At 32.8% G+C, this 25,398-nt stretch overlaps 4 protein-coding genes across 8 annotated transcripts in view; 2 read left to right on the top strand and 2 right to left on the bottom strand.

Annotated features, from left to right (window-relative positions):
• The window catches only part of LOC115875956 (glutamic acid-rich protein), a 67,063-nt gene extending 62,970 nt beyond the window's left edge, over nt 1-4,093 (top strand). For all 3 annotated transcript variants that reach the window (XM_030891604.1, XM_030891689.1, XM_030891767.1), the window contains 3 exons: nt 63-209; nt 1,059-1,354; nt 3,786-4,093. In XM_030891604.1, the coding sequence (XP_030747464.1) occupies nt 63-209; nt 1,059-1,354; nt 3,786-3,870 (528 nt within the window). In that variant the 3' untranslated portion in view covers nt 3,871-4,093. The remainder of the gene's footprint in view (nt 1-62; nt 210-1,058; nt 1,355-3,785) is intronic.
• The window catches only part of LOC115876133 (trichoplein keratin filament-binding protein), a 127,519-nt gene extending 122,956 nt beyond the window's left edge, over nt 1-4,563 (bottom strand). Inside the window, exon 1 of the mRNA XM_030891971.1 lies at nt 4,416-4,563. The gene's annotated coding sequence lies outside the window, so the exon portion shown is untranslated. The remainder of the gene's footprint in view (nt 1-4,415) is intronic.
• A 320-nt stretch (nt 4,564-4,883) lies between these two features.
• LOC115886407 (probable NADH dehydrogenase [ubiquinone] 1 alpha subcomplex subunit 12) lies at nt 4,884-5,639 on the top strand. The gene is made up of 3 exons (XM_030905921.1): nt 4,884-5,106; nt 5,188-5,306; nt 5,364-5,639. Exons 1-3 carry the CDS (start codon nt 5,015-5,017, stop codon nt 5,570-5,572), a joined length of 420 nt encoding a protein of 139 aa, XP_030761781.1. The 5' UTR covers nt 4,884-5,014; the 3' UTR covers nt 5,573-5,639.
• A 179-nt stretch (nt 5,640-5,818) lies between these two features.
• Nucleotides 5,819-23,865, bottom strand: LOC115876951. 3 transcript variants are annotated; one of them, XM_030893164.1, is made up of 15 exons: nt 23,734-23,859; nt 23,597-23,674; nt 23,295-23,429; nt 23,104-23,224; nt 22,885-23,027; nt 22,675-22,829; nt 20,277-20,446; nt 17,934-18,035; nt 15,740-16,090; nt 12,787-13,052; nt 10,175-10,383; nt 8,361-8,540; nt 7,477-7,668; nt 6,906-7,121; nt 5,819-6,154 (listed from the first exon to the last, which is right to left on the bottom strand). In XM_030893164.1, exons 3-15 carry the CDS (start codon nt 23,427-23,429, stop codon nt 5,857-5,859), a joined length of 2,538 nt encoding a protein of 845 aa, XP_030749024.1. In that variant the 5' UTR covers nt 23,597-23,674; nt 23,734-23,859; the 3' UTR covers nt 5,819-5,856. The 3 variants fall into 3 exon arrangements, with proteins under 3 accessions (XP_030749024.1, XP_030748891.1, XP_030748948.1); XM_030893031.1 differs by having other exon boundaries at nt 23,597-23,865; XM_030893088.1 differs by having other exon boundaries at nt 23,295-23,507; nt 23,597-23,859.
• Nucleotides 23,866-25,398: the final 1,533 nt, after the last annotated feature.

Consider the following 25,398-nt stretch of genomic DNA (forward strand, 5'->3'; position numbering starts at 1 on the left):
CCATTAATCTACCTCAACATTTTTTATTTTAAATAGTGTAATTACTTCATATATACTTTTAGGTTAAGCAACTCACTAACAAACTGCGAAACTTCAAGAATAAGGAAGACAACGCAAAGAAAGAGAGGCTAGCCTTAAAAGATATCATCAAGAAACATCATGCCTCTATTAAAGAAGAAAAGAAGAAGTATAATAAAATTAAAAAAGAGGTAAATACCAATTCTACGAAAGGCGTAGATACAGCTGTTCTTCTCTTCATATCATTAGTTTCTGAATATCCTTAGCAGAAACGGAGGATTCATTAGCAGTGTTGCCATTAAGATAAATTGACAGCAAAGTGCAAATTTACAGAAAAAAATGCAAATTTACAGAAAAAGTTTTAATAATCAACAGATAAAGTGTAAAAACTATAATTTTTGCTAAAAATGTTTCCCAATGTTGGAAAGAATAAAAATGTTTAAATTTTAAATTTACAGAAAAGTGAAATTTACTGAAAAAGTGGAAATTTAAAGAGTCTTAATAATTAACAGATAAAGTGTAAATTTACAAAAAAGTGTAAATTTACAGAAAAATGTAGATTTACAAAAAAAAGTCTTAATAATTAACAAATAAAGTATAAATTTACAGAAAAACTACAAAACAAAAATGTTTAAATTTAAAATTTACTGAAAAATGAAATTTACAGAAAATTGTAAATCTACAGGAAAAATGTAAATTTACAGAAAAAGTGTGAATTTACAAAAAAATGTAGATTTACAGAAAAAGTCTTAATAATTAACAGATAAAGTGTAAATTTACAGAAAAACTATAAATTTTACTAAAAATATTTCCCAATGTTAGAAACAACAAAAATGTGAAAATTTACCGAAAAGTGAAATTTACAGAAAATTGTAAATTTACAGAAAAGTGTAAATTTACAGAAAAAATGTAAATTTACAGGAAAGTGTAAACTAACAAAAAAACTATAATTTTTGCTAAAATATTTCCCAATGGCAGCTCTACGCTTTCGCACAAATCAATGTTAATTAATTTAATATCTCAATATTTTCCTTTTTCAGGTTGATAAAATGGCTGCTTTACTGAAAGACGTGAGCGAAGACGAGGATGACGACGAAGAAAAAGAAGAGCCCGAGGAGGAGGAAGAAGAAACGGAAGAAGAGGAAGAGAGCAGCGAAGAATCCGATAGCGAGAGCGACGACAGTGACGACAGCGACTCCGAGAAGAGTCTCAGCGAGCCCGAAGACGCTCCGTGCGATAAGAAAAAAGTTAATTTGTCCAGTCGCGTAAAAAGGCACGAAGCCAGGTTGGGAGCGCTTAAAAAAGGCAATTTCTTACTGAAGACCAACGCAGAAAGGTAAATAAACATTCAGTCGATTCTATTTTTGCTTAACTGCGTATATGTATACAGAGTTTCTCACGCGACTAGTTTTCACAAGCTGTTCAGGATTTAGTTTATCATATTATTCATCGTCAGGGCTTTGACAAAAGCCAGTATATGAGACGATTTTACAGCGGTTAGTTCTCCATCTCCGATATCAGTCGTACCAAAGTTTATGAACCCAATGGTTGTCGTCTCGACGCACTCAGTGATGAGGTGTTCTGGTGTTTTCCCATTTTCCCCACAGAATCTGCATTCTCCATTGTTTCTTAGCTTCAATCTAATGAAGTGTTCATTGAGAAAACAGTCTCCTGTTAAAAACCCTATGACAATGCGAAGATTGTTCTTACTTAAATCAAGGAAAATCGATTTTTCTCGGTCGTAAGTTCTGAGAAATTTCTTCAAATGTCTTAGACCGTTGGAGGATTCCCATTCCAGGATGGAGTCTTCAAGGTTCTTCAGTTCCGCTTTATGTTAGTTCCCAATTGAGATGCAGAACGGTTCTGGTCCAGTTAGTGGAGTGTTTGCTCCTTTTCTAGCTAGATCGTTTGTTTTTTCATTGCCTTCTATCCCTTAGTTGGCTGGCACCCACAGTAGAAGGACTTTATTATCTTTGTCTAATTTGTTCAGCTTCTCTAGGTATTCTTTGACCAACTTGGAATTGATGGTTACTGAGTTGATCGCTTTTAATGCTGCTTGACTATCGGATAAAATTAAATTAACAAAGTAAGTATTCTTCACTGGGTACATACTAGGTGCAAAGCCTTGGTTGGGTATGTAATTTAAATATATCGAGTGTTTGCCCATCACTGAAAATAGCACGTCTACGAATCTAAAGTTGGATACTTTTTAGGAGACTGGGTAGCGCTAGGTACGAGGCTGGGCTGAAAAATAATCGGCCTAGGTAAGAAAACACAACTTTTTTCGGCAAAACTCAATTTATTTCTCAACGTAGTCCGCGTTAAGCTCTATACACTTTGTCCAACGATTCTCCAATTTTTCGAATGCCCTTCGAATAATACGATTTTTCGAAGTCCTTAAAATAGGCCTCTGTCGCAGCGATGACCTCCCCATCCGACTCGAATCTCTTACCACCGAGCCATTTTTTCAAATCTGGAAACAGATAATAGTCGCTGGGCGCCAAATCTGGGGAGTATGGAGGATGAGGAACCAATTCGTAACGCAATTCATACAGTTTTGCCATTCCGACTGCACATTCATGCGCCGGTGCGTTGTCCTGGTGGAAGAGCACTTTCTTCTTCGCTAAATGCGGTCGATTTTGCTTCAAATCGGCGTCGAATCGGTCCAACAGCTTTGAGTAATATTCGCCAGTGATCGTTTTGCCCTTTTCAAAGTAATCGATATGAATAATACTGTGCGCATCCCAAAAAACTGTAGCCATGACCTTATTGGCAGACAGACCCACCTTGGTTCTCTTTGGCTTTGACTCGCCTTGAGAAACATACTGCTTTGACTGTTCCTTCATCTCTGGCGTATTGTGATGGATCCAAGTTTCATCCACGGTTACAAAACGGCGCAAAAAGTCCTTTTTATTGTGGTTAAACATTGCTAAACACTCCTTTGAAGTTGTCACACTGTTTGGCTTGTTGTCGGCATTGAGCAAATCCGGCACCCATCTGGCAGCGAGTTTCCTCATTCCCAAATATTCGTGCAATATATTCTCCACTCGTTCACGTGACATGCCCACAGCCTCAGCAATCTCGCACACTCTTACCCGTCGATCGTCAATTACCATACCATGGATTTTATCGACCACTTCTGGTGTGGTGACCTCTCTTGGACGAACGGCCTGGACGCTCATCATCAAAAATTATCGTACGACCGCGTTTAAATTCGGCAGTCCAATATTTTATTGTTAATAACGAAGGTGCAGAGTCCCCATACACATCATCCAGTTAGATTTTGATCTCATCGTTCGTTTTCGTTTTTAAAAACAAGAATCTAATCACTGCGCGATATTCGATTTTATTCATTTTTGTAAAAATGCAAAATCTGTTCGCCTTCAATCACTGTCAAATACAAACTAAGTGACGCAGCTCGCTGAAAATTTGACAGAAGTCACTTGAAAGATAGTTTTTTCGAAAATCAATTGCATTTGTTCCTAGCGCCGCCAACTCTTGCCGAGGCCGATTATTTCTCAGCCCAGCCTCGTAGGTATCAAAATCAAGATAATAACACAAAATGCTCACATTGCGACCAATAAATATTATATTGGCAACCATGCTTTAAAAATAAGCGAAATACTATAGAAAAGTGTTGAAAGATGGACACCCTGTACAGCTGGAAATAACTTTATCATGAAATATTCAAATTTGCTTCTAGATTCGACCCTTTTAATGAATCAATTGCATGAAAAACCCTGTATATAATTAAATATTTTCTCCAGGTTGCAAGACGATCTTAACAAGCAGAAAGAAATGACGGAAAGCCTTCAAGAAGATCTGAACTCTGTACTATCTGAACTGGGTTAGTTAAAAATAACTTCAACTATAGGATTCTAGGAAAATAATGGAAGATAGAAGCTGTTGAAATTAATTCAAGGTGTTGAATGTTATTAACTAGAGAAGGATATCACTATAACTTAAGATTGTTACATTTAAGTTAATAATGGATGGAATCCAAGTTACTACAATATAAGTCTTATTATTTATATACTACATAAGTTTTCCGTATACAAATTTTATATGAAATGCATTTTTATCGGATTTTGTCTTATTTACAATTTACAATAACGTGTATGAAAAAAATATATAGAAATATACATATTATAACACATTAAGTTGGCACTGTTAAAACTTAATGTTACACTGTTATTCATTCAAAGATTGTTAAAATTCGTATTAATTCTTAGAATAATAATGGATTTTTATCATAATGAATGCATAATTTTTGTGCTGCTGTACTGTGAAAATAAAGTGTGATAAAGAACATACAAATATGTTTCTATATAGGGATATCTGATACACAATGATAGAATGTAAAAAATAAATGGATGAATGCATCTAATAAAACTTACCCTTCGTTCCAAATATTCGAGAACCGAAGACACTATTCAAAGCACTAGTCCGTATATTATGATGAAAAATATTTCATCAACTATAAACCTTTATAAAAAAGAAATAAAGTCACTGAAAACAATTAAACACCGACAATAACAACATAACAACATTCAACGTTTTTGAAAACAATTTATCAGTTTGATTTTGACATATGTCAAAATGTCAATTTTCCAAAATAAAAATCATATATTTGCAGATAATTTATATATGACTATTACCATTACCCTTTTAATTATAAGTATACGAATGATCTAAATGTACCTTTTTTTATATAATCTATGATTTCTTACAGAAGGTCATTCTTCTAGGCCCATCCCTGTATTAAAAACATCAAATTTATAGAATAGTTCTTTTGAACTATTTGTTTAAATTTTACACATTACTAATCGCGATACAGAATCTATGGTTAGCGCGAAAAACATAATTTTCTAATCCTAATCTTTGGTCATTGAAGTGTCAAATAAGAAAATAAAATCAGCTGTTTGGTAGTTTTTAGTTTTATATTTTGAAAAATAAGGAGGTTTTCCTATTGTTTATTGTTAAAAAATAGACAATAATGAGTTATTTTGGGCTAGATCGTATTTTCAAACTGTTGCAAACAATAAAGTCTTATGGAGGAATCCGCGCTTCGTTGTATAAAATTTACAGGTAAAAATTTTGTGTTATGTAAGAGAATATCCTGATTTCATTTTAAAAGTACAGTGAAATTCAAATATTAATATATTTCAGGATGGATTCGTTACGACCCGGAGTATTAGTGGGCACTGATAAATACGGAAACCAATACTATGAAAACCCTAGCTATTTTTATGGCAGAAATCGCTGGGTAGAATACGCTCCAAAATATGGTAAATGGTGTTCATTATAAATGTTCTAGTATTATTTGAACCTTTAATTTCGATCAGGTATGGATTACGACGGTAGTCAAGTACCGGCTGAGTGGTTCGGTTGGCTTCATTACAAAACCGATTTTTTACCTAGTCAAGACCCAAGTCGACCAAATTATAAATGGATGGCTGATCACACTGAAAATTTAAGTGGTACGCCCGGTCAGTATATGCCTTATTCAACCAACAGACCCAAGATCCAAGCATGGGTTCCACTGTCAAAGTGAGATTATGTGAGTTAGAGCAACGTGTAAATAAGTTAAGCCACACAAAATAAAGTAGTTAGGTACTATATCGGATATAGTTTTATTTAAAATCAACTACTTTAATATGGCCTTCAGCATATAAGTAACAACCCTATAAGGCTAATATATAATACCACATAACACACAGAAAAAAAATCCTATCTCTAGTCTTTATCAGGGTTATAGGAATAATATAATTTATATGGTTTTCAGTAAGTAAAACATAAATAAATATTTATGCTATTTATATTACATATATTTACAGTTTAGTTTTCTATAATAATATTTTCATCTATCGGAATTTCTAAAATTTCCATGTCTCCGGGTAAATGTTCCATATCAATATTTACATTTTGAAATTGCATAGTCTCCCCCATCTCGTACAAAGGTACTGCCTCAAAGGTGATGTCATCTTCCATTACTTTGTATTCTATCAACGAATCTAATTCTTTATCAGCTTCAACTTTCAGTGAGTGTGATCTTTTGGTAATATCAAGATGATCAGATAGCATATGTCTTGTTAAAGACGATCCATACTGATAGGAGCAACTACATACAGTACACCTAAAATTTATCATTAAAGTTAAATTCAGTTGAGATAAGGATTACAGTGACGTGTATATAATCTAGGCAAAAAAGTGTTGCCTACACAAGACGAAATCATAAAACTTTTTTTCATATTACAGTAGTAAGTCCATACTAATCCAACAGATACGAGTATTGATAATAAGCATTTTTTATCTTATTTTTATTCTAGAAAATACCTTATACAGGGTGTATTTCTGTAATCAAAATAAGTTCATTGGACACAATTTACCTCTATACAAGTACTTCATTTGTCCGTTACAGAGCATCAAACTTTAAAAAACTAAACACATTTTTTAAGATATTTTAAGAACTGTTAATCCGATTTGAATGAGATTTGGGGGGCTTATGTTTTACGAACTTAAAATTTGACATGTTGTAGTGAATTTGATAATTATTTTTCTGATATTATATGAACATGATATATGGTATACGTCGATACTAGTTTTGTATCTGTTAAAACATTTTAATACGTTTTTTGTAATTAATGATACCACCTAAATATGCAGCATACACCATAGGCGTAGTCAAAACATTTATCAAAAATATAAATATCTCTTCATAAGTTAAGAAAAATTAATACAACAACAATTTGGTCTCGGGTGTTATTGGTTCTTGTATTCTTTAGTCATTGGTTAGCCCAGTGCAAACATAAAGTGTTTTGGTGTATTTAGGTGAATTAGTGTTTTATTTTGAAGTTATTAATAACATTGATCTTATTCCGTCTTACTTGAACGCTCCATCTCCGCTATGAATTTCAGTATGCCTCTGTAAATTGGAATGCCTGGTAAACTGCCTGCTACAAAAATCACAAGAGAACACTTTTTTCTGGGTTTGTTGTTTGTTCTCAGCGACAGTTGGTAGCTCTGTCAAGTATTCTTCGTTTTGTTTTTTCAGAAAGAAATGTGCAGTTAGATGTTTCTTCAATTCTTTTAAATTTGCATACCTAAAAATCATATATGTTTTTACTACATTGTTATTGACGAGCCACCCCTGTATAAAACTGACACTTCCTCTTAAAAGAAAAAAATAAATAAACTTTATTTCGTCCCATTGCTGCCAAAAGTCACTAACTTACTTTTTGTTACTTCCGAGAAAAATGCGTCTAAAGATGAATTGCATTGCATAAAGATTTTATAGTTAGTAACTATTCGGTATTAAAATAAAACATAAATAGCGAGAAATCATAGTTAATAACTTTTGCAATCGATTCTCCGCTTCAAAACATAGTGATTGAATTTGGTTGTTCGGAAAAATGTTAGTTAGTGACTTTTGGCAGCAATAGGACGATTTGTCATTACCTTTTAGAACAATACTTGCACTGCACTGGCTTGAAATGTACTTGCATATGTCTTCCTAGTTGTAAGGCTGTCACAAATTTCTTGTTGCATTCATCACATTGAAATGGCGACTCCTTGCTATCTTCTATGTGCGTTGTTATATGCTCTGACAAATCCCTCTTGTGTGAGAATTTCATAGGACAAAACTTACAGCTAAAACATGCATTTGTGACTACCAGCAACTACCAACATAAAGACTCAGTAGATGTATACCATATAGTAGCAGTTGTATTACTCTAGGATAGATATAGTAAATAAATTGCATCTCAAAAGTGGCCCACGTCTATAACTTTTTTATTTTTTCAGATAAAAATCGAGATTTGGTGTGTTACTATATATGACATAAATTAGGATTGATTGACGTATTCAATTGTTTTTGGTTACTTCCTGTTTCACCGGAAATTACTACAACTTTTGATGTTTAAACGACACCCTCGGTATTTTGTTACTTTCTTCGATAGAAAATGGCACTCTAAATAGAATGACATACCATATGCCAACTTTTAACATTCTCGCTTAAAAAAAATTGTATTTTATATTTCAATCTAGAGTGTCATGGCTGTGTTAAAAATATTAATTTCCAATCAAGGAGCCTGGGAAAAATAGATTTGATCGTCTGATGTTTTTCGTGCCTTGTCCTGGCCAGTTAAAAGATGCCCCGATCGTATTTTTACTCAATTAAATCAATATCTCAATTTTTTCAAATGGAAGGAGGGTGGCTCATTAGCATATTTGGAAAAAGCATTTTTTAACGAATTATTTGATACTACACACTTGGTATTTCGAGTCAAAATGTCGTGATGTATAAAAAGCAATTTAAATTAAATATAAAAATTGATACTAACTTAAATGCGTCAACGCTAGATGACTTTGGTACAAAATGGGAGGATTTTGGCGTATTATTCGTCGGTGTCAGCATTATTAAACTTTGTATATTTCCATACATATTTAATGGACTGATTATCACTCTGGACGTTCGATTGCCTTCGGAATTCACGGTGATTTGAATGGTTATATTCACTGGCCTGAAAAATCAAAAAATTATTTAATAAAATGTACAGTGTGATCAAATAAAAACCACGTCGACGATTTAATGGAGAAATAACATTTCAGTTTGAATTGCCCCTATTATCCCCTGCCAAAATCGATGCTGTCAAGTTTAACAATACCAAACCAAAATTGCTCAATATTACCTATAAATCTAATATATTTTTAGTTCATTTCAGCATACATAATTATATGCAAGGTGTCCCAGGCTGAGCGTACATTAGAAGTTTTTAGAAATTTACACATCATTGTCTCACAGTGAGATCTATCAATTAAAAATATTTTCAATATGGCGGCATTTCCCGATATGCCGGAAGTTGACAGCAACTTTCTTATATTAAATGGGTACCCCCATTTTTTATTACATACTTAAACTCTCTGTAAAATTTTATGAATTTTGATATCAAACACTCTATACCGAACATTAACAGTTTCTGAGAAAAAAAATATTTTAAAATTTTTGGAGGAAAAAATCCGCCTGTCAAAAAATGTGTATAGCCTAAACGTCAAATGTAGTGATTACACAGGCACTGTGACATAAAGAGAAGACATGTGGCTATCTATTTCAAAGATTAAATTGTTTGAATGTCATATAATACTGGCCGCAACTTCCCCTAGGACATGCAAGACCTTGTCGTTGGTGGGGAAGCTCCTGGTCAGGTGCTGGGGGGAATCCCCTCTAGCACTTGGCTTGGTCTAAGAAGCATCTCACTCATCGTCTTGTCCCTGACTGTAGTGTCGTGGCCAGGGAATTGCACCAAGACATATAACGATACCGGGCGGGGCTATGGACAGCCTCAACCTTGGGGCACCGGGGGGCACCCCATTGTATTTTACACCTTACTTCTACATGCGGGGCTCTGTAGAAGTGGACCGACTGTCCCTAGCGACTCATAGGAACACTATGAGATCTGATAATAATAGTAATAAAAACATCACCGGTGAAGCTGTGGGGAAACCCCTAGCGACACTGAGAACAGTAACAATGAAAGTTCCAAGAAGCCAAACCCAAAGAACTACAGGAGAGGTGGCTGACACTTGCGTGAGACCATACTCCGCAAGTGGCATACATGCTACCACCTCCTCCAAGGGTCAGGGAGCCTACCTCCTACCTCTAAACCCAACAGGCGACACAAGCTACCGTTTCGTCTACCCGGCCTGGGTCGTAGCTCCTCGACTGTGAGGGACACGGGTCTCCGTAGGAAGTCCTGGGACTGTATGATGAGTTATAACTCAAGAAAGGGGGACACAATAGATCTCTAAGGTCGCAGAGATTAACCCCCCTCCCACTTATTCTAATTCTAATACTGGCCGCAGCTGTCATGGAATAATCTCTCAATTAAAAAATTATCATAAACCATTTTTTTTTCAAATGAAAACCACCATATTTCACTAGTAAAAAAGATTTTCAATTCGTTACTTTTTGTTTATACATGTTCCTATACCTAAAATATGTAAATCGTTTTTAAGTTATTTAAGATTTAGTTTTAAGGCTAATCTATATGATCTCTTGACACTCATTATCAGTTGTTATTCCCCAGAAAAAGCTATTTCTAAGCCTGCTGTGACGTAGTCTTCATTCGATCACCCAATATTCCCACCAAAAACGAACTTTAAGCCGGTCCCTGTGTCGGTTGTTGTTTCGAAGCCGGCACCATTTAGTATGATGTCTTTGGGGTTACTGTCCGGTACAAATGTCCAGCTTTCGGAAAAGCTGTCCGCCTCGTCGTCTAACTTGTATTCCCTCACCATATACCCGCTACAATAAGAGACGTTCTTCTCGTACTCCTTTTTGTCTTGATTATAATTTTTCTCCAACACCTTAAAAGAGATAACAGTTAAGGGTTGGAACCTTTGGTGTTAACAGCAGCAAAATAAAACACTAATTCACCACAATACACCAAAACCAGAGCCGCTTTATTCTCTAGGCAAGACAGGCAGCTGCCTATGGGGCATTTTTTTTAATTAAAAAAATATTGATTGACTATTACTTGGAAAATAATGTTCGACAATAAAACACACTTACTGTCACAATAGATATACCAAAAAATTGTATCCCCATAGACATTACTTAACTACAAAGATGTAACTTAAACTTACTGATATATCCCATGTACTTTATGGTTCATGCCTAAATTTAAGTGATATAAAAATATTAGAACGTATGCAAAAGTCCTGTTTAAGGTTCTCCTGCGGTATCCGCAAATTTCAAAGAACATCATATAGGCTTGGTGCATGTCAGTTGACTTCGAATAATTCCGACCGCAGCACTGCATACGGCAGAAAAGAAAATTTCTGATTTCTGAGAAATCAGAAATTTTCGCTATGTATTTAGCAAGCCTATAGGCTTGGTGCATTCTCCGCCGGTGCTGCCCCCATCGGACAATATTGTAAACATTCGATATATACAAATACACAGGTTGAAATAGCGAGTATACGAAAAATATATTATTTAATTATTCTAAAAGTGTTAGGAAGTATAATTTGTGAAAATTCTAAAACTAAAAATAAAAAAGTAAATGTTTTGATATCTGCAGAAGGTCTAACTTGCATAATAATTTATTATTCCAGTTAAAAACACTTTTTAGATGAGTTCTACGGTAGCGAGCATAGTTTTAATCACCGGTTTTGCTAGTGGGGCATAATTGGGGCTATTTTGGCTATAACGGATTTTTTTTAAAAGTACATTCATTTAATACTACTAATAATAATATGGTAATTATATTTTTAGTAGATGTTCATAAAATATTTAATCTAGTTGATTAAAAAAAGTATACCATTAATATTGAAAATTATATTTTATATACCGGGTGCGTCTCAAAAGTGGCTCATCCCCCTATAACTCTTTTATTTTTTCAGATAAAACAACGAGATTTGGTATGTTAGTATATGACATAAATTAGGATTGATTGGTGTATTCAATTGTTTTCGATCACTTCCTGTTTCACCGGAAATGACTACAACTTTTGATTTTTAAATGGCACCCTCGGTATTTTTTTACTTTATTCGATAGAAAATAACATTCTGAATAGAATGACATATCATATGTCAATTTTTGACATTCTCGCTTAATAAAAATTTGTATTTTAAAATTCAATCTAGAGTGCCATGGCTATATGTTAAAGACACTAATTCTTCATCAAGGAGCCTTGGAAAATAGATTTGATCGTCTAATGTTTTTAGTGTCTTGTCCTGGCCAGTTAGAAAATGCTCAAATCGTATTTTTAATCATATCTCAATTTTTTCAAATGGAACGAGGGTGGCTCATTGGCATATTTGGAAAAAGTATTTTTTTACGAATAATTTGATAGCACACACTTGGTATTTCGAGTCAAATTTTCATTACGAACCGCAAGTTATAATTTCAAATAAACCATATGCGAAAATGTCAAAAGTTGACATATGATATGTCATTCTCTTCAGAATTACATTTTCTATCGAATAAAGTAAAAAAATACCGGGGGTGTCATTTAAAAATCAAAAGTTGTAGTCATTTCCGGTGAAACCGGAAGTGACCGAAAACAATTGAATACGTCAATCAATCCTAATTTATGTCATATACTAACATACCAAATCTCGTTTTTTTAACTAAAAAAATAAAAAAGTTATAGGGGTGAGCCACTTTTGAGACTCACCCGGTATATCTATTTAATTTTTTGATTATGTAACGAGCACTTTGTTTGCTCACTTGTTTCGTCGAACTGCTTGAATCTTGAATTTATTTTTGCTTTTGATCAAATCGGTGTGAGAAACTATGAACCTATTAAAATGTTGTTTCGGAAGATTTGAATATCCGGGAATGTTAAGTTATTGAATGTTATTGCACCAAACAACGCCCTAATTACGCTCTCCTTTACGCGTTAACATTTTTTCGGCAATTTTATTAGCATTTGAAATTGTCACAACACAACACGACGCCTTCGAATTCTTTTTCACTTATTTTTTACTACCCGAAACAGCGTTACATCACACAAACCTCGTACTGAGTGTTTTATAGTCTCAATAACTGCACTAGCAAAAAACTAAAATACCTAAATATTATGACAAAACCATGATTTTAATATTATTTAAATTTTTTAATAATTTCTGATTTCGGCCGTTGAAGCGCTGCGGTCGGAATTTGTTGAAATCAACTGAAATGCACCACGCCTATACATTGACTACATCTAAAGGGCTAAATATGAAATACAGGAGGATGCTCTAATATTAATTTTAATAAACTACCTTTAAAATAATGGGTCTATCCTTCAACTTTTTAACAACGCTATCCATGTTCATCAACCCCGATAGTGTCTTAGCAATGAGACTGAAACAGTCTTTGCTTACAACTTTATCTTGAATAACGATATTAGAGTTGGCAATTAAGTGCCCTTGCAAATTGTCTTTTTGATTGTTTTCAGTTGATTTTGGTGGGGAGTCCTTTTTTATAGTTGCGTCAAAAGGCACTCTGTTTTCTATAAGTGATGGGCTCTTTTTTATAACGGACTTGCCTAAAAAACATAAGCTGTATTATATCTTAAGTTGACAACTACCTGATAAAATAACGACCAAAGTCTGTCCAACGAGTTCGGGAAGAATTTGACAGACGACATCTAAAAAATGACAGAAAGTACAATTTTCCTGTGAATTAAAATGACAGAACCGTCACTGTCGCGAAGCCCCTCTCGTTGGGCAGATTATAGTATAAGCATAGAATTAATACTGCTACCGTATGATCGAAAAAAAACGGCGTCAGCGATGGCTATGGAATGAAGATCGCTGTCATTTTATATGTAAATTTATATGGGAAATGTCATTGATGTTCATTTCCCAGCCAACTGGACGCCGTTTTTTTTCGATCATACGGTAGAAGGCTAGTAGAGTCAGAAGTCTCTCATGAAGAAAGAGAGTAAATAATATAGGGTTTGGACAGTAACACGCTTGCCCGGGTAGATACATAGAGTTTTCAAGGTTTAAACACTGTTTCCAAATGATGAAAAAGCTTCCATTTTACGAGAACTTTAATTATCCAAGGAAAAAATGAATACCAAAACCAAAGTTTACAGAATTCTACTGTAAACTTTGGCAAAACTAAGCATATTCCTTAAATATTTTCAGTTAATATGTTTTTTTTCTCCCAGTTTTCGCCTGGAACGTTTCATTAAATTAATTGTTTTTCACAATTACATTAGTTTGGTTTGGTAGGTGGTAATATAAAAATATAAACAAAAAAATTGGTTATATGTTGGCAAATATCACCTATAATAGCTACTACAAGATATCACCTCCCGCCATCATATACAGGGTGACTTTCTTACGATGTTCTCTATGGGTATCTCAGAAACTACTGGAAATAGACAGTCGGTTAAATGGGGAAAGAATTGCAGTTTTGTGGGGTCATAAATATGCACCTTTCAGATTTTTTAAAAAGTTCATGGCTTACTATTTCGAAAAAAACAAATTTCGGCTATTTTAAAAATTGTCCATAATTACATTATAAGTTATTTTAGGCAAAAGGTTTTCAGAGTTGTAGATAATCACATCCTTAATTAGATTGTGTCCCCCGTTATTTTCTAAAGCCTGTCATTTTTGACATATGATACAAACATATGTTTTTTTAAATGGAAACCATAGTTGACCATGACTTCATAAAAAGCGCCATTTTTTGAGCTTTTTAGCGATATAAGCTATAATATGTTTTCTTCAAAAAATTACTGAGTTATAGCCAATTCTTGTAATTTAAAACAATTTTACTTAGTTAGCCATGGAAACAAGTTCAATCGCCGTTGCTCAGAAATCTGAAGCTGTCACCTCCAAAATAAACAAAAATTGTAAATATGAGTTTTTCAAATGAATAAAAGCGTGTAGATACTCGCGCATCAATAGAGTGGTTCCAACATGACTTTAATTCTAACACCCCCCAACCCCCATTATGAAAGGAATGTTAAAAATTATTTATATCATAATTATGCACACTTAGGGATAGGAAGAGGCGAACTAATTGCGTGGGCCTCCTCGATTACCTGACCTATCCATTTTAGATTTTTTATGCGGTATGGTTAACAATAAGGTTTACAAAAGAACTTATGAATTAAGAGAGGCACTCGAAGTGGCGGTACGAGAGAAGTTTAATAAGTCGACCGGTCCTTCTGTGAGGATAGGTAGTAATTCAGTTTTAAAAAGATACAACTCAAAACAATGTTGGATTTTTTGAACATTTTCTAAAATATCTTAAAGTGTATGTAGTGATATTATTTTTTTAAGTTTTAGGTTGTGTAATGTAAGTTGTATACAACCGTATAGTAATATATTCTGACTTTTTATAAGTTATAAATCATAAAAGAATAAGAATACCAGGCAATCTAAGTGAAATTAGTCAAGAAAGATAAGAATTCGCTATAACTAAATTTAACTTTTCTAACATGTCTTGAAAACTGTAAAAAACGTAACATTCACCGGTTAACGTATCCTCGAAAATGTATGGTCAAAAAAGTTGAACCAATAATCCTACACGCTTTTCTTCATTTGAAAAATTCATATTTACAATTTTTGTTTTTTTTTAATTTACAAAGTTTGGATGTGACAGCTTCACATTTGTGAGAGCAAAGACGATTAAACTTGTTTCCATGGCTAACTAAGTGAAATTGTTTAAAAATTATAAGAATTGGCTATAACTCAGTAATTTTTTCGAAGAAAGCATATTATAGCTTATATCGCTGAAAAACTTTAAAGATGGCGCGTTTTATGAAGTCATGGCCAACTATGGTTTCCATTTAAAAAAACATATGTTTGTGTAATATGTCAAAATTTTTTTTGTCTAAAATAGCTTATAATGGAAGTAGGGACAAATTTTAGAATAGTCGAAATTTGTTTTATTCGAAATATCTAGTAAGCCAGGACCATTTTCAAAAATCTGAAAGGCGCATATTTATGGCTCCACAAAACTGCAATTCTTTTCCCATTTAACCGACTCTCTATCTCCAATAGTTTCCGAGATACCCATAGAGAGCATCGTAGGAAGCTCACTCTGTATATAATATTCATCACTATAATATTTTGTCAGCTTCTGTGACACAACTACAAAATAATAACTTTTTTTCTCAATAAATTTTGATAACATATATGAGTTTAAGATATATATGTCTGTGATATACTAGCCTTCTAGGAGTATTAAGTATATGAGTATAAGTATACATACCTGAACTTTTTCGTTTGCAAGTTTTGAAATCCTTTTTAATACTTTTAAGCGAATCGGTTAAATGTATATTTTCACTTTCACTATACGCTTGCTGTATAGGTAGAGACTGCAATATACTCCTATCGTCTTCAATATCCCGCTTATTGGCCTGATTAAAATTGGTGAGACATTTATTATCAGTAGTGGATGATGTTGTAACAGTAGTCTTGGGCACAGTATTTTTCTTTATTACATCCACTATTTTTCCAACCATAAGTTTACCGTGACTTGTCCGAAAAAGTGGGATTTTTTTATTAATTAATTTTTTTATTGGCGATTCTTCGCGAGGTACTATAACTTGATTGTCAATAACTAAAATAGTAATAAACATAAATTAGGTATATTATATACACTCACCAGCAGGAAAAACGGGCATCTAAAAATTTTGATGTATTTTAAAGTTTTATATACAGGGTGCTACAAATTCGAGGTACGAGCACTGGTATCTCGGAAACCGTCATAGATACGAAGATGGTTAAATTGGGGCAAAGTTACGCCTTGTCATGTTCACCATGATGCTATCAAAAAAGTTTTTAAAATTTCAAGGATTGCTGAGCTTTTTGGAAAAAACGATTTTTTTTGAAAATCAAAATTATTTTTTCCTGTCGTTACTTTTTAGAAAATCAAAAAACTAATTGCATATTCTCATAGCCACTTTATTAGGGCTATCTGACAGTATTTTTAGATTTTCAAATTAGCTGATTATTTGTGAGATACGAGCCCGACTTCATTTTTTTAAATACGGACCTGTATTTTTATTTCAGTTTTTGAAAGAACTCGGTCTCCTGAGTACAATGATATGCCACACTTTATACTTTTTTTTTGTTTTGGGTACCTTAACAACAACAAAACTATTTAATTATTACTTAAAATATTTTCAAGTCCGACCCTGGTTTCTTAAAATATTTAATCTGATTATATTCATTGCAACAATATTGATCAGCGCTAATTAACACTGAATTAGGAAAATCGAGCCAATTGAAAGATTCAAATAAATAATATCCAGCTCAGCAATTAAAGATATTATTTTTAACTTTTTTTATTGTGAATTTGAAATTCTCAGTGTACGATCTAACAATATGCATAATATTAATCGTAGTTATTATCAATAAATCACCTTCTACAAACTAGTTTCTAATGATCTACATGTTCGAAAGGGTTACCATCTTGCCTATTGCACAAATTTATTATTCTGTCAATTTTATTTATAGCTCTTTGAACATATCTTCTTCTTATACTTCCGAATGTATTTTGTACTCTTTATTGTAAATGTTGAAAAATATTGATTTCACTTTTACAAATGACGTCAAGAAATGCGATTATTTTTTTTTATTGAATTTGATTTTTCGTATTCAATGTTTTACCCCACGTCAGAGTTAAATTTGAAGACTTATCAATATTGTAACGATGAATAATTTAAATATTTAAAAAACAGAGCCGGACTTGAAATTAGTTTAAATAAATTTTGTGTTTAAATGTCCGAAACAAAAAAAAAAGTATAAAGTGTGGCATATCAGTGTACTTAGGAGACCGAGTTCTTTCAAAATCTGAAATAAACAATGCAGGTCCGTATTTAAAAAAATTAAGTCTGCCTCTGTATCTCACAAATTATCAGCTAATTTGAAAATCTAAAAATACTATCAGATAGCCCTAATAAAGTGGCTATGAGAATGTGCAATTAGTTTTTTGATTTTCTTTCTTTGATACCAATGCTCGTACCTCGAATTTGTAACACCCTGTATATTGTGTCCTAGTTCGCCGATTTTGAGGATTTTTTAAGCTATTTGTAGCTAAATTCTTTTACTTTTTAATCTCTTTCTAAATTAAAAATGAAATTCTATCTGTCAATTATACGAGGGAACAAACAAAATGTTATTATTTTGTTGAAAGTTTGGAGCACCCTGTGGAATATGTTAACGAAGCAAGGAATTTGAACATTTTTATAACCTAGGATCCTCAAGACAAATTCATATGCTAGACGTTTTTTTAACACGACCAACGCAACGGTTTGACAAACCGCCTGTCTGTCTTCCCTCTCTCCAATCACAGTGAAATACGATATGTTAATTTTGACATAAACCAATTTTTCAATCGCATAAAAAACACGACAGACGACGCACTAGAACATACCACTAGTAAGTGTGCCTTAACTAACCTTTTATTTTTCTTTTTACTTCAATATCTTTGAATTTGGTGTTCTGTATTTTATTCAGATATTTTGTCAATGTTATCGGCTGTCCAGTTAACAAATTCCTACCTAAAAAAGTGCGTTATTATTATTATATCATTATTTATTTATTATCTTATCACTTAAGGCGGGATGATATGGTCAAAGTTACTTGGACCAAGTACATTTGGATGCTATCATATAACTCTACTCATAGGCTTGGTGCATTCTCCGCCGGTGCTGCTGCCGCCGGAAAACTCGTAAATAATAGTACGAGAGCTAGCAACGTCGGAAAAACAAGTATTTTAAGACGTCTGGCTTTTTGATATATCTTTTCCTATGCTCTCTAGAACAGCATGCGGCCCGTCTGGCCGCCGGTAAACGTTGCGTTCTCTACTGCGCATTGAAAGAAGATCCTATATTTTTATTACTCCTTTAAATTCTAGTATTGAATATTAATCGAACATGTCTCCATAGCGCAGTGCGTAGAGTTTCCGACCACGAACCGATGATTCAGAGTTCGAATCCGGGTCAGGTTAAAGACTTTTTTATTTTATTTTCGTTTATATTCTGATAGTAAAGTATTAAATATTTGTTTTTTTTTAATTACCAGACTTATTTAATACTTTACTATCAGAATATAAACGAAAATAAAAAAGTCTTTAACCTGACCCGGATTCGAACTCTGAATCATCGGTTCGTGGTCGGAAACTCTACGCCCTGCGCTATGGAGACATGTTCGATTTATATCCAATACTAGAATTTATAGGACTAAATTAATAAAAAATATAGGATTTTCTTTCGATGCGCAGTAGTGAACGCAGCGGGTATCGGCAGCCAGACGGGCCGCATGCTGTTCCAGAGAGCATAGTAAAAGATGTATCGAAGAGCCAGACGTCTTAAAATACTTTTTCGAAAACGTTGCTAGCTCTTAGTCTATAACGAACACATACAAATACACGGGTTTAAATGACGAGTAAACGAAAAAATTAGTATATAATTATTCTAAAAGCGTTAGAAAGTGTAATTTGTGGAAATTCTAAACTAAAAAGTAAAAAGGTAAATATTGCGATATCTTCCGAAGGTCTAACTTGCATTATAACTTATTATTCCAGTTAAACAAATTTTTTAGATGAGTTCAACTATGGTAGCGTACATAGTTTTATCACCGGTTTTGCTAGTGGGGCATAATTGGGGCTATTTCGGCTATAACGAAATTTTTAAAGGTACATAATTATAATTTTAGAAGATGTTCATAAAACATTTAATCACTAGTTGATTAAAAAAGTATAATATTAATATTGCAAATATTTCATCCTCTCATAGTATATGTCTATTTAATTTTTTGATTATGTAACGAGCGCTTTGTTTGCTCACTTGTTTCGACGAACTGCTTGAATCCATTTTTGCTATTGATCAAATCGGTGTAAGAAATAATGAAGCTATAAAATGTTGTTTCGCGAGAGTTGAATATCCGGGAAAGTTCAGTTATTCAATGTTATTGCACCAAACAACGCCTTAATTACGCTATCCTTTACGCGATAACATTTTTTTAGGCAATTTTATTAACATTTGAAATTGTCACAACACAACAAGACGCCTAGTTCGAATTCTTTTTCACTTATTTTTTACTACCCGAAACAGCGTTACATCACACAAACCTCGTACCTTAGTGTTTTATAGTCTCAATAACTGCACTAGCAAAAAACTAAAATACATAAATATTATAACAAAACCCGATTTCAATAATATTTTAATGCGATCGACATGACGGCGGCGTGAACTATGTACTTATATTTTCTGATTTCTGCCGTAGAGTGCGCTGCGGTAGGAATTTGTTGAAATCAACTGAAATGCACCAAGCCTATAATGATGCTGTGCGCATCTCACTTGTACGCTGCTCGTATAGTATTGATTGTTTGATCAAAGTCGAGTTGGAAGGCTTTTTAACAACAAAGTACCGTATGATCGAATAAAAACGGCGCGGCGTCAGCGATGGCTATGAAATGACGACCGATGACATTTTCCATATAAATTTACATATAAAATGACAGCGATCTTCATTTCATAGCCTTCGCTGGCGCCGTTTTTATTCGATCATACGGTACTTGAATGCTACAAAGCCGTCCAACTTCAACGGTAACGAGACTACGTGAAATAATTTAAACCCGGCACTTCTAATTTCTGTCGTATCGAGCGCTGCGGTCGGAATTTTTAAAATTAACCGAAATGAACCAAGCCTATAGGTATATTTATATGGCGACATCCGGTTGACTTGGTCCAAGTACACTTTAACCGTGTCAACCAGGCTTTATAGAGTCAGTTTATTACCTTTAATAGATGACAAATCGTCAATAGTTTTATTATCTAATTGAAATGTGGGCTCTTCTATTACAGTTTCACTATTGTTTGCACTCTGTATAGGTAAGTTATTTATTTCATATATGTGATTAGTCGGTTGGAAATGGATCATTCCATTTTTTAGAACTGCACATTGATAGCTAAATGAATATTATTAAAACTATTTTTTTTTTTATCGCTACAGGATGGTCCAAATAGTAATCAGGAAACTTCGGCAACATATTCTGCAGACATATCTATACATACATATTTTTTAACTGTTTTGAAAAGTAAGAACTTTTCGTCGGTACCTGTATTACGTTACTGAGTGAATAAATATACATTTCCGCCGTTTTTCACGTAAAAAGGCCTCTAAGTAAAAATCGCTATGAGTAACGGTTGTCAAGATATTTGAAATCAAAAATAATCAATACAAGACGTCATTGACAAAAATTAAACATGACAAGAAAATTATCAGACTGAAATAATAAATTTGAAATATTTTTGTGCCAAAAGTTCAACAGAAATTGTTTTAGCATGATTTTTTTCTACAAAAAATTATAATTCATTTAAAAAAATAAAAGGTTGCCATATTTATAATTTCAGTCAAATGACTATCTAGCCAACATGTTTATTTTTTGACAATGATGACATGTAGTGATCATTTCCATCAGGGGGGTGACAGTAAACCGGAAAATTGGAAACAGTTCTGGCGCGGTCCTACCCAGGCAGAAAGCATGGCCTTCTAGACTGTCCTAGACAAAAATCTGAATATTTCTATATGATTTCTGTCAACTTCTGTTACGGAACATTTTTATGCACGTCGGCGTCCTCTTCTTTTGTCTGTGTGTCAGCGATATGTCAACTCCCGAGGCCTCTGGCAAGGTCGAGCGCCATTTTAGTTTTTGCCGTTTAGATTTGATTGGAAGTTTGTTTATGATATTTCGGCTGAAATTTATAAGTACAAAGATCTTTTTTGATATAAAGTTCCTTGTTAACACTTTAATAAAGTATATATGATATTAATTACATAAAGAAAATGATAAATCGACGTTTCTGCGTGTAGTAGGTATGGGCCATATTATACGTAAAAATAGGTAATATATTAACTGTTTTTATATTTTTTTAGCTTTAGATCCAAGGATCTTGGGATATTCTTTACCAAGGATTTTTCCGTATCTCTACTTTAAAGACTGATCGGAGATTTTGAGCAATTGAAAGCAAGTTACACAAGGTAAATTATGATTATTGAAATATTATTAGCCTACATTAATTATCTACAAGATGAACATAAATGCGTAATTACATAGCACATAGGTACCTATTATGTATTTTCATAGCAATAATGCTATGTATGTAGATTATTTTTAAAATACAAATGAGGTATTAGATGTATATGTATCATATTTTTTATTCATTTTATTTTCATTCAAGTCCTGATTTAATTCACAAAAGTCTTATGTACCTATATTTATATTTTTTTACATATTTTTTTTGGTTCCAGGTTTTGCGTGGGTTTCTGTTGTCTTTTTCCTGCTTCCAGTTAGTTTTACGCCCGTGAAGCTGTGAAAACATTTATTTATCTTCAAGTTTCTGTAAGTCAGTGCACTCTGTTACTTTACTAATTCACTTTAACACAGCATCTCTGATGTTATTTAAATATTTTGATATTGATACAGTAGTTTATGTGTTTATAGCTAATTGTGTTGATTTGCATATTTACATTGTTCTAAATTCCAAATAAATATTTTTCAGTAATTTTGTTGTATTATTTACTACTAGAAAGAGTAAAAAGTATATTAACCCAGATTTAAACCTCCTGAACAGCCCGCCATTAAAAACCCGGAAACGGAAATAAATTTCATAAAACTGAAATTGTCATGTCTATGTCATTGTCTATGTCATGTCATAGTCATGTCAAATGTCCCAGCCGCCATATCTGAAAATTAGTTACCCAGGCAGCCACGCTGTTTCCATAATTTAACATTGACTTGACACTTCTTCTTGTATTTATTATTTTATGATTTCCATCACAAATATCTTGAGAATGGCTCTGAGAACGGTTGCCCGTAGCGATTTTTACCAAGAGACCTTTCTTACATAAAAAAAACGCGTAAATGTATATTTTTTCACTCAGTAGTTTTATACAGATACGGATGAAAAGTTATTACTCTTCAAACACTTATAGAAAATGTAGATAGCAATAATTTGGATAAAATCGAAATTAAAATGAAACTTCTACACCCTGTATCTCAAAAAGGAAATATTTTAGGACAAATTGTATACGAAATTTTTTACTTATTTTTACGTGTAGAAAATGCTGCCAAAGTCTCCCGAACATACATAATTCGGACCACCCTGTATAGTATATATATTTTTATTAACTTACCTTCCTTCTTCAACTTCTCTAATGTCGTCTTGTTGTAGTATTTGTCCTAAATCAATAACACTTTCTTCTGTTGCAGAATCTAACTGTACCATTTGTAAAGGTACATCGGTACTCTCATCTGAAAATGTAGCCAGTTGGTATGCACAATTATTGTTCTGTAATCGTATAAAAGGAAAATTAACAATAAAAAAAATACCAGCATGTACCTACTTGTGTATTTAGTGCAAAAGGTATGTCACTTCCTTCAAGAAAATAAACCTGTTGTTGTTCATCTGGTTGATCATCATTTGAAATAATATGGCCATTAATTGCTTGAAAAAGTTCATTGTGTTCATCAGAAATTACTATCTGATCTATCAGAGAATAATATATTAATAAGTCATATGTTAGCCAAGTCAGCTAGTCTGATAAATTAATTTATTTACTTACCAGAGGTTTCATCAAAATTATACCCATTAATATCTTCATCGTTTAAAACTAGAGCTTGTCCGTCAGATGTTACGAGAGCTCCATTAATTATCATTGCTCTGGTACCGTCTTGTAGAATAAACTAAAACGAAATATAATATAGTAACAATATAAAACATGGAACTGTTGATAATTTATTATAATATCCTTACCTCTGTATTATCCTCCAATTCATGATTAGATGCATTTATTATCTGGCTCCCATCATACAAATAATCCATTTCTCCGCACTCATCAGTTGTATTTATCTCAATTGAATTTTGCAATAAATTTTGGATACCATACATCTTTAGATGATGTGAAAAAAACAGTATAAAAATCTTTTAATTTATAGTACCTTATTTAATATCATTATATTCGGATTTCTTAAATATAATAAAGAATATTTAAAAACTCAAAGGCGGAAAACTTTCAAATATTTGATTTTTCAATATCAATCGGTAAGTATACACACCTTTACTGAATATGATCGGCCCTGTCGGTAAGAAAATGGCGATTAACAATTACCGACTCAGCACTTTTTGAATTTTTCCTACAAGTTGAAAGGTTCTATGATAATATGGTCCTAAACTATCCTTAACAATTTTCTACCATGTGTTTGTATTCTGATTTTACTATTTACCGCTGTATTTAATTTTCTTTAGCTATTCTGCTTTGTGTACATTTTTATAATGAAAATAAATGTTCCACAACAGCTCCATCTGTTTGTTTTATCTAGAGTTAAGAACTGTATATGATACCGACTGTTCTTTCCATCGAAGGTTTCGTACATTCATACGTCACTAAAGGACCTGTTTAAAAAGTGAGCTATATTTTTAATGAATACTTTTACATTTTATACATCATGAATTGTATGGTTATGCGTTATCATGTAGTATATTAATATCTAATTATTTTTCATCGATTTGTTACCCATTTTAATTAATTACGTCATTAGAACTACTCAAAACGCTGTGGTTTATTACACAAATCATATATAAAAAAATTGTATCCATAAATTTTTATCTATGATCTAAGATACTTTCCAAGTGCCCTTGAAAGAAAGACAGTTGTATGGTTGTATGGACAGGTGTTTGGTTTTGGTTGTTGTGAGCATGTTGTGAGTTGTGATTAGTTGTGATTTTTGAAAATAATCTGCAAATTTTAGGTCTTTTTTCTTGTTTATCTTTTTAAATTTATATATCTGCGATTTAAGAAAAATTGTTTTACTAAAATGAAAAATGCAGATAACAGTTCTGCAGCCGAAAACACCATTTTTAACCTTCTAGCGGCAGACGAAACAAATTATGAATTTGCGAGTTTACAAACTAAAGCTGTAAATGCAATTTCTACAAAGTTGACCGATGTTATTTATGATACGTTGAAGCAAAAGAGTATTGCCAGTGTTACCAAAAGATGTAACATTTTGGTAATTTAAGTTTACTTACTTTATAAAAACTTTTCCCACACTATAATATTGTAATTTGTTACAGAAATTTTTAAATGCTACATGTAAAGTTTGTAATCATCAACTTGACTCAAATTACCTGCAAATTTACTTGGATACCTATAAAGCAGCAAATTATAAGGACATTGAAATTCAACATTTGATACATACTTGTAACTATGAACTCCTTCACCAAGAATTTAGAAATGATTTGAATTCATTTCATAAGTTCACCAATGCCAAAAAGAAAGCAAAGGCTCACAAACTAGAATTAATTAAACGGCAAGATCAAGCAAATCTTAGTTTATTCCTGGACATGTCGGTTTTTAAAGGCTTCCAGTTTTGTGAAACTAATCCATCTTTAATATATGATGTACTAGGGGAAAAGCATTGTGAAAAGCCTAAAGCAATAGAATATGAGAGAGACTTTAGAATGAAACAAATAAAATTTTGTTATGGTTTAAAAAATTTAAATTTCCCTGAACAAGAAGAAATTTTAAAGCATGTATTGAAAAGACTGTTAACATATGATATTTTAGAAAGATATGAGATTCAATTTCTGCTTGATATAGTTGAAACAGAAAGTAAAAGAACAAGTAAGTAATAGTTTAATGGTTAAAAATAAATTGTAACATACCTATTAATTTTTAGATGATCCACAAAGCAGGCTCCTAGATTTTGTAGCCGAAAATTTTTATTTTATTTTTGAGAAGCATGTTATAGCTTTTTGTACAAGAATAATTAAACTTAATAATGATATGGATATCATAGAATACATAGATAAATCAGAGAGTAATGTTTTTGGAAGAATACATACTATTTGTATGGAA

The sequence above is a fragment of the Sitophilus oryzae genome, unplaced genomic scaffold, assembly GCF_002938485.1.
Source record: "Sitophilus oryzae breed Bouriz unplaced genomic scaffold, Soryzae_2.0 scaffold_1000_pilon_pilon, whole genome shotgun sequence".
NCBI classification, from domain to species: domain Eukaryota; kingdom Metazoa; phylum Arthropoda; class Insecta; order Coleoptera; family Curculionidae; genus Sitophilus; species Sitophilus oryzae.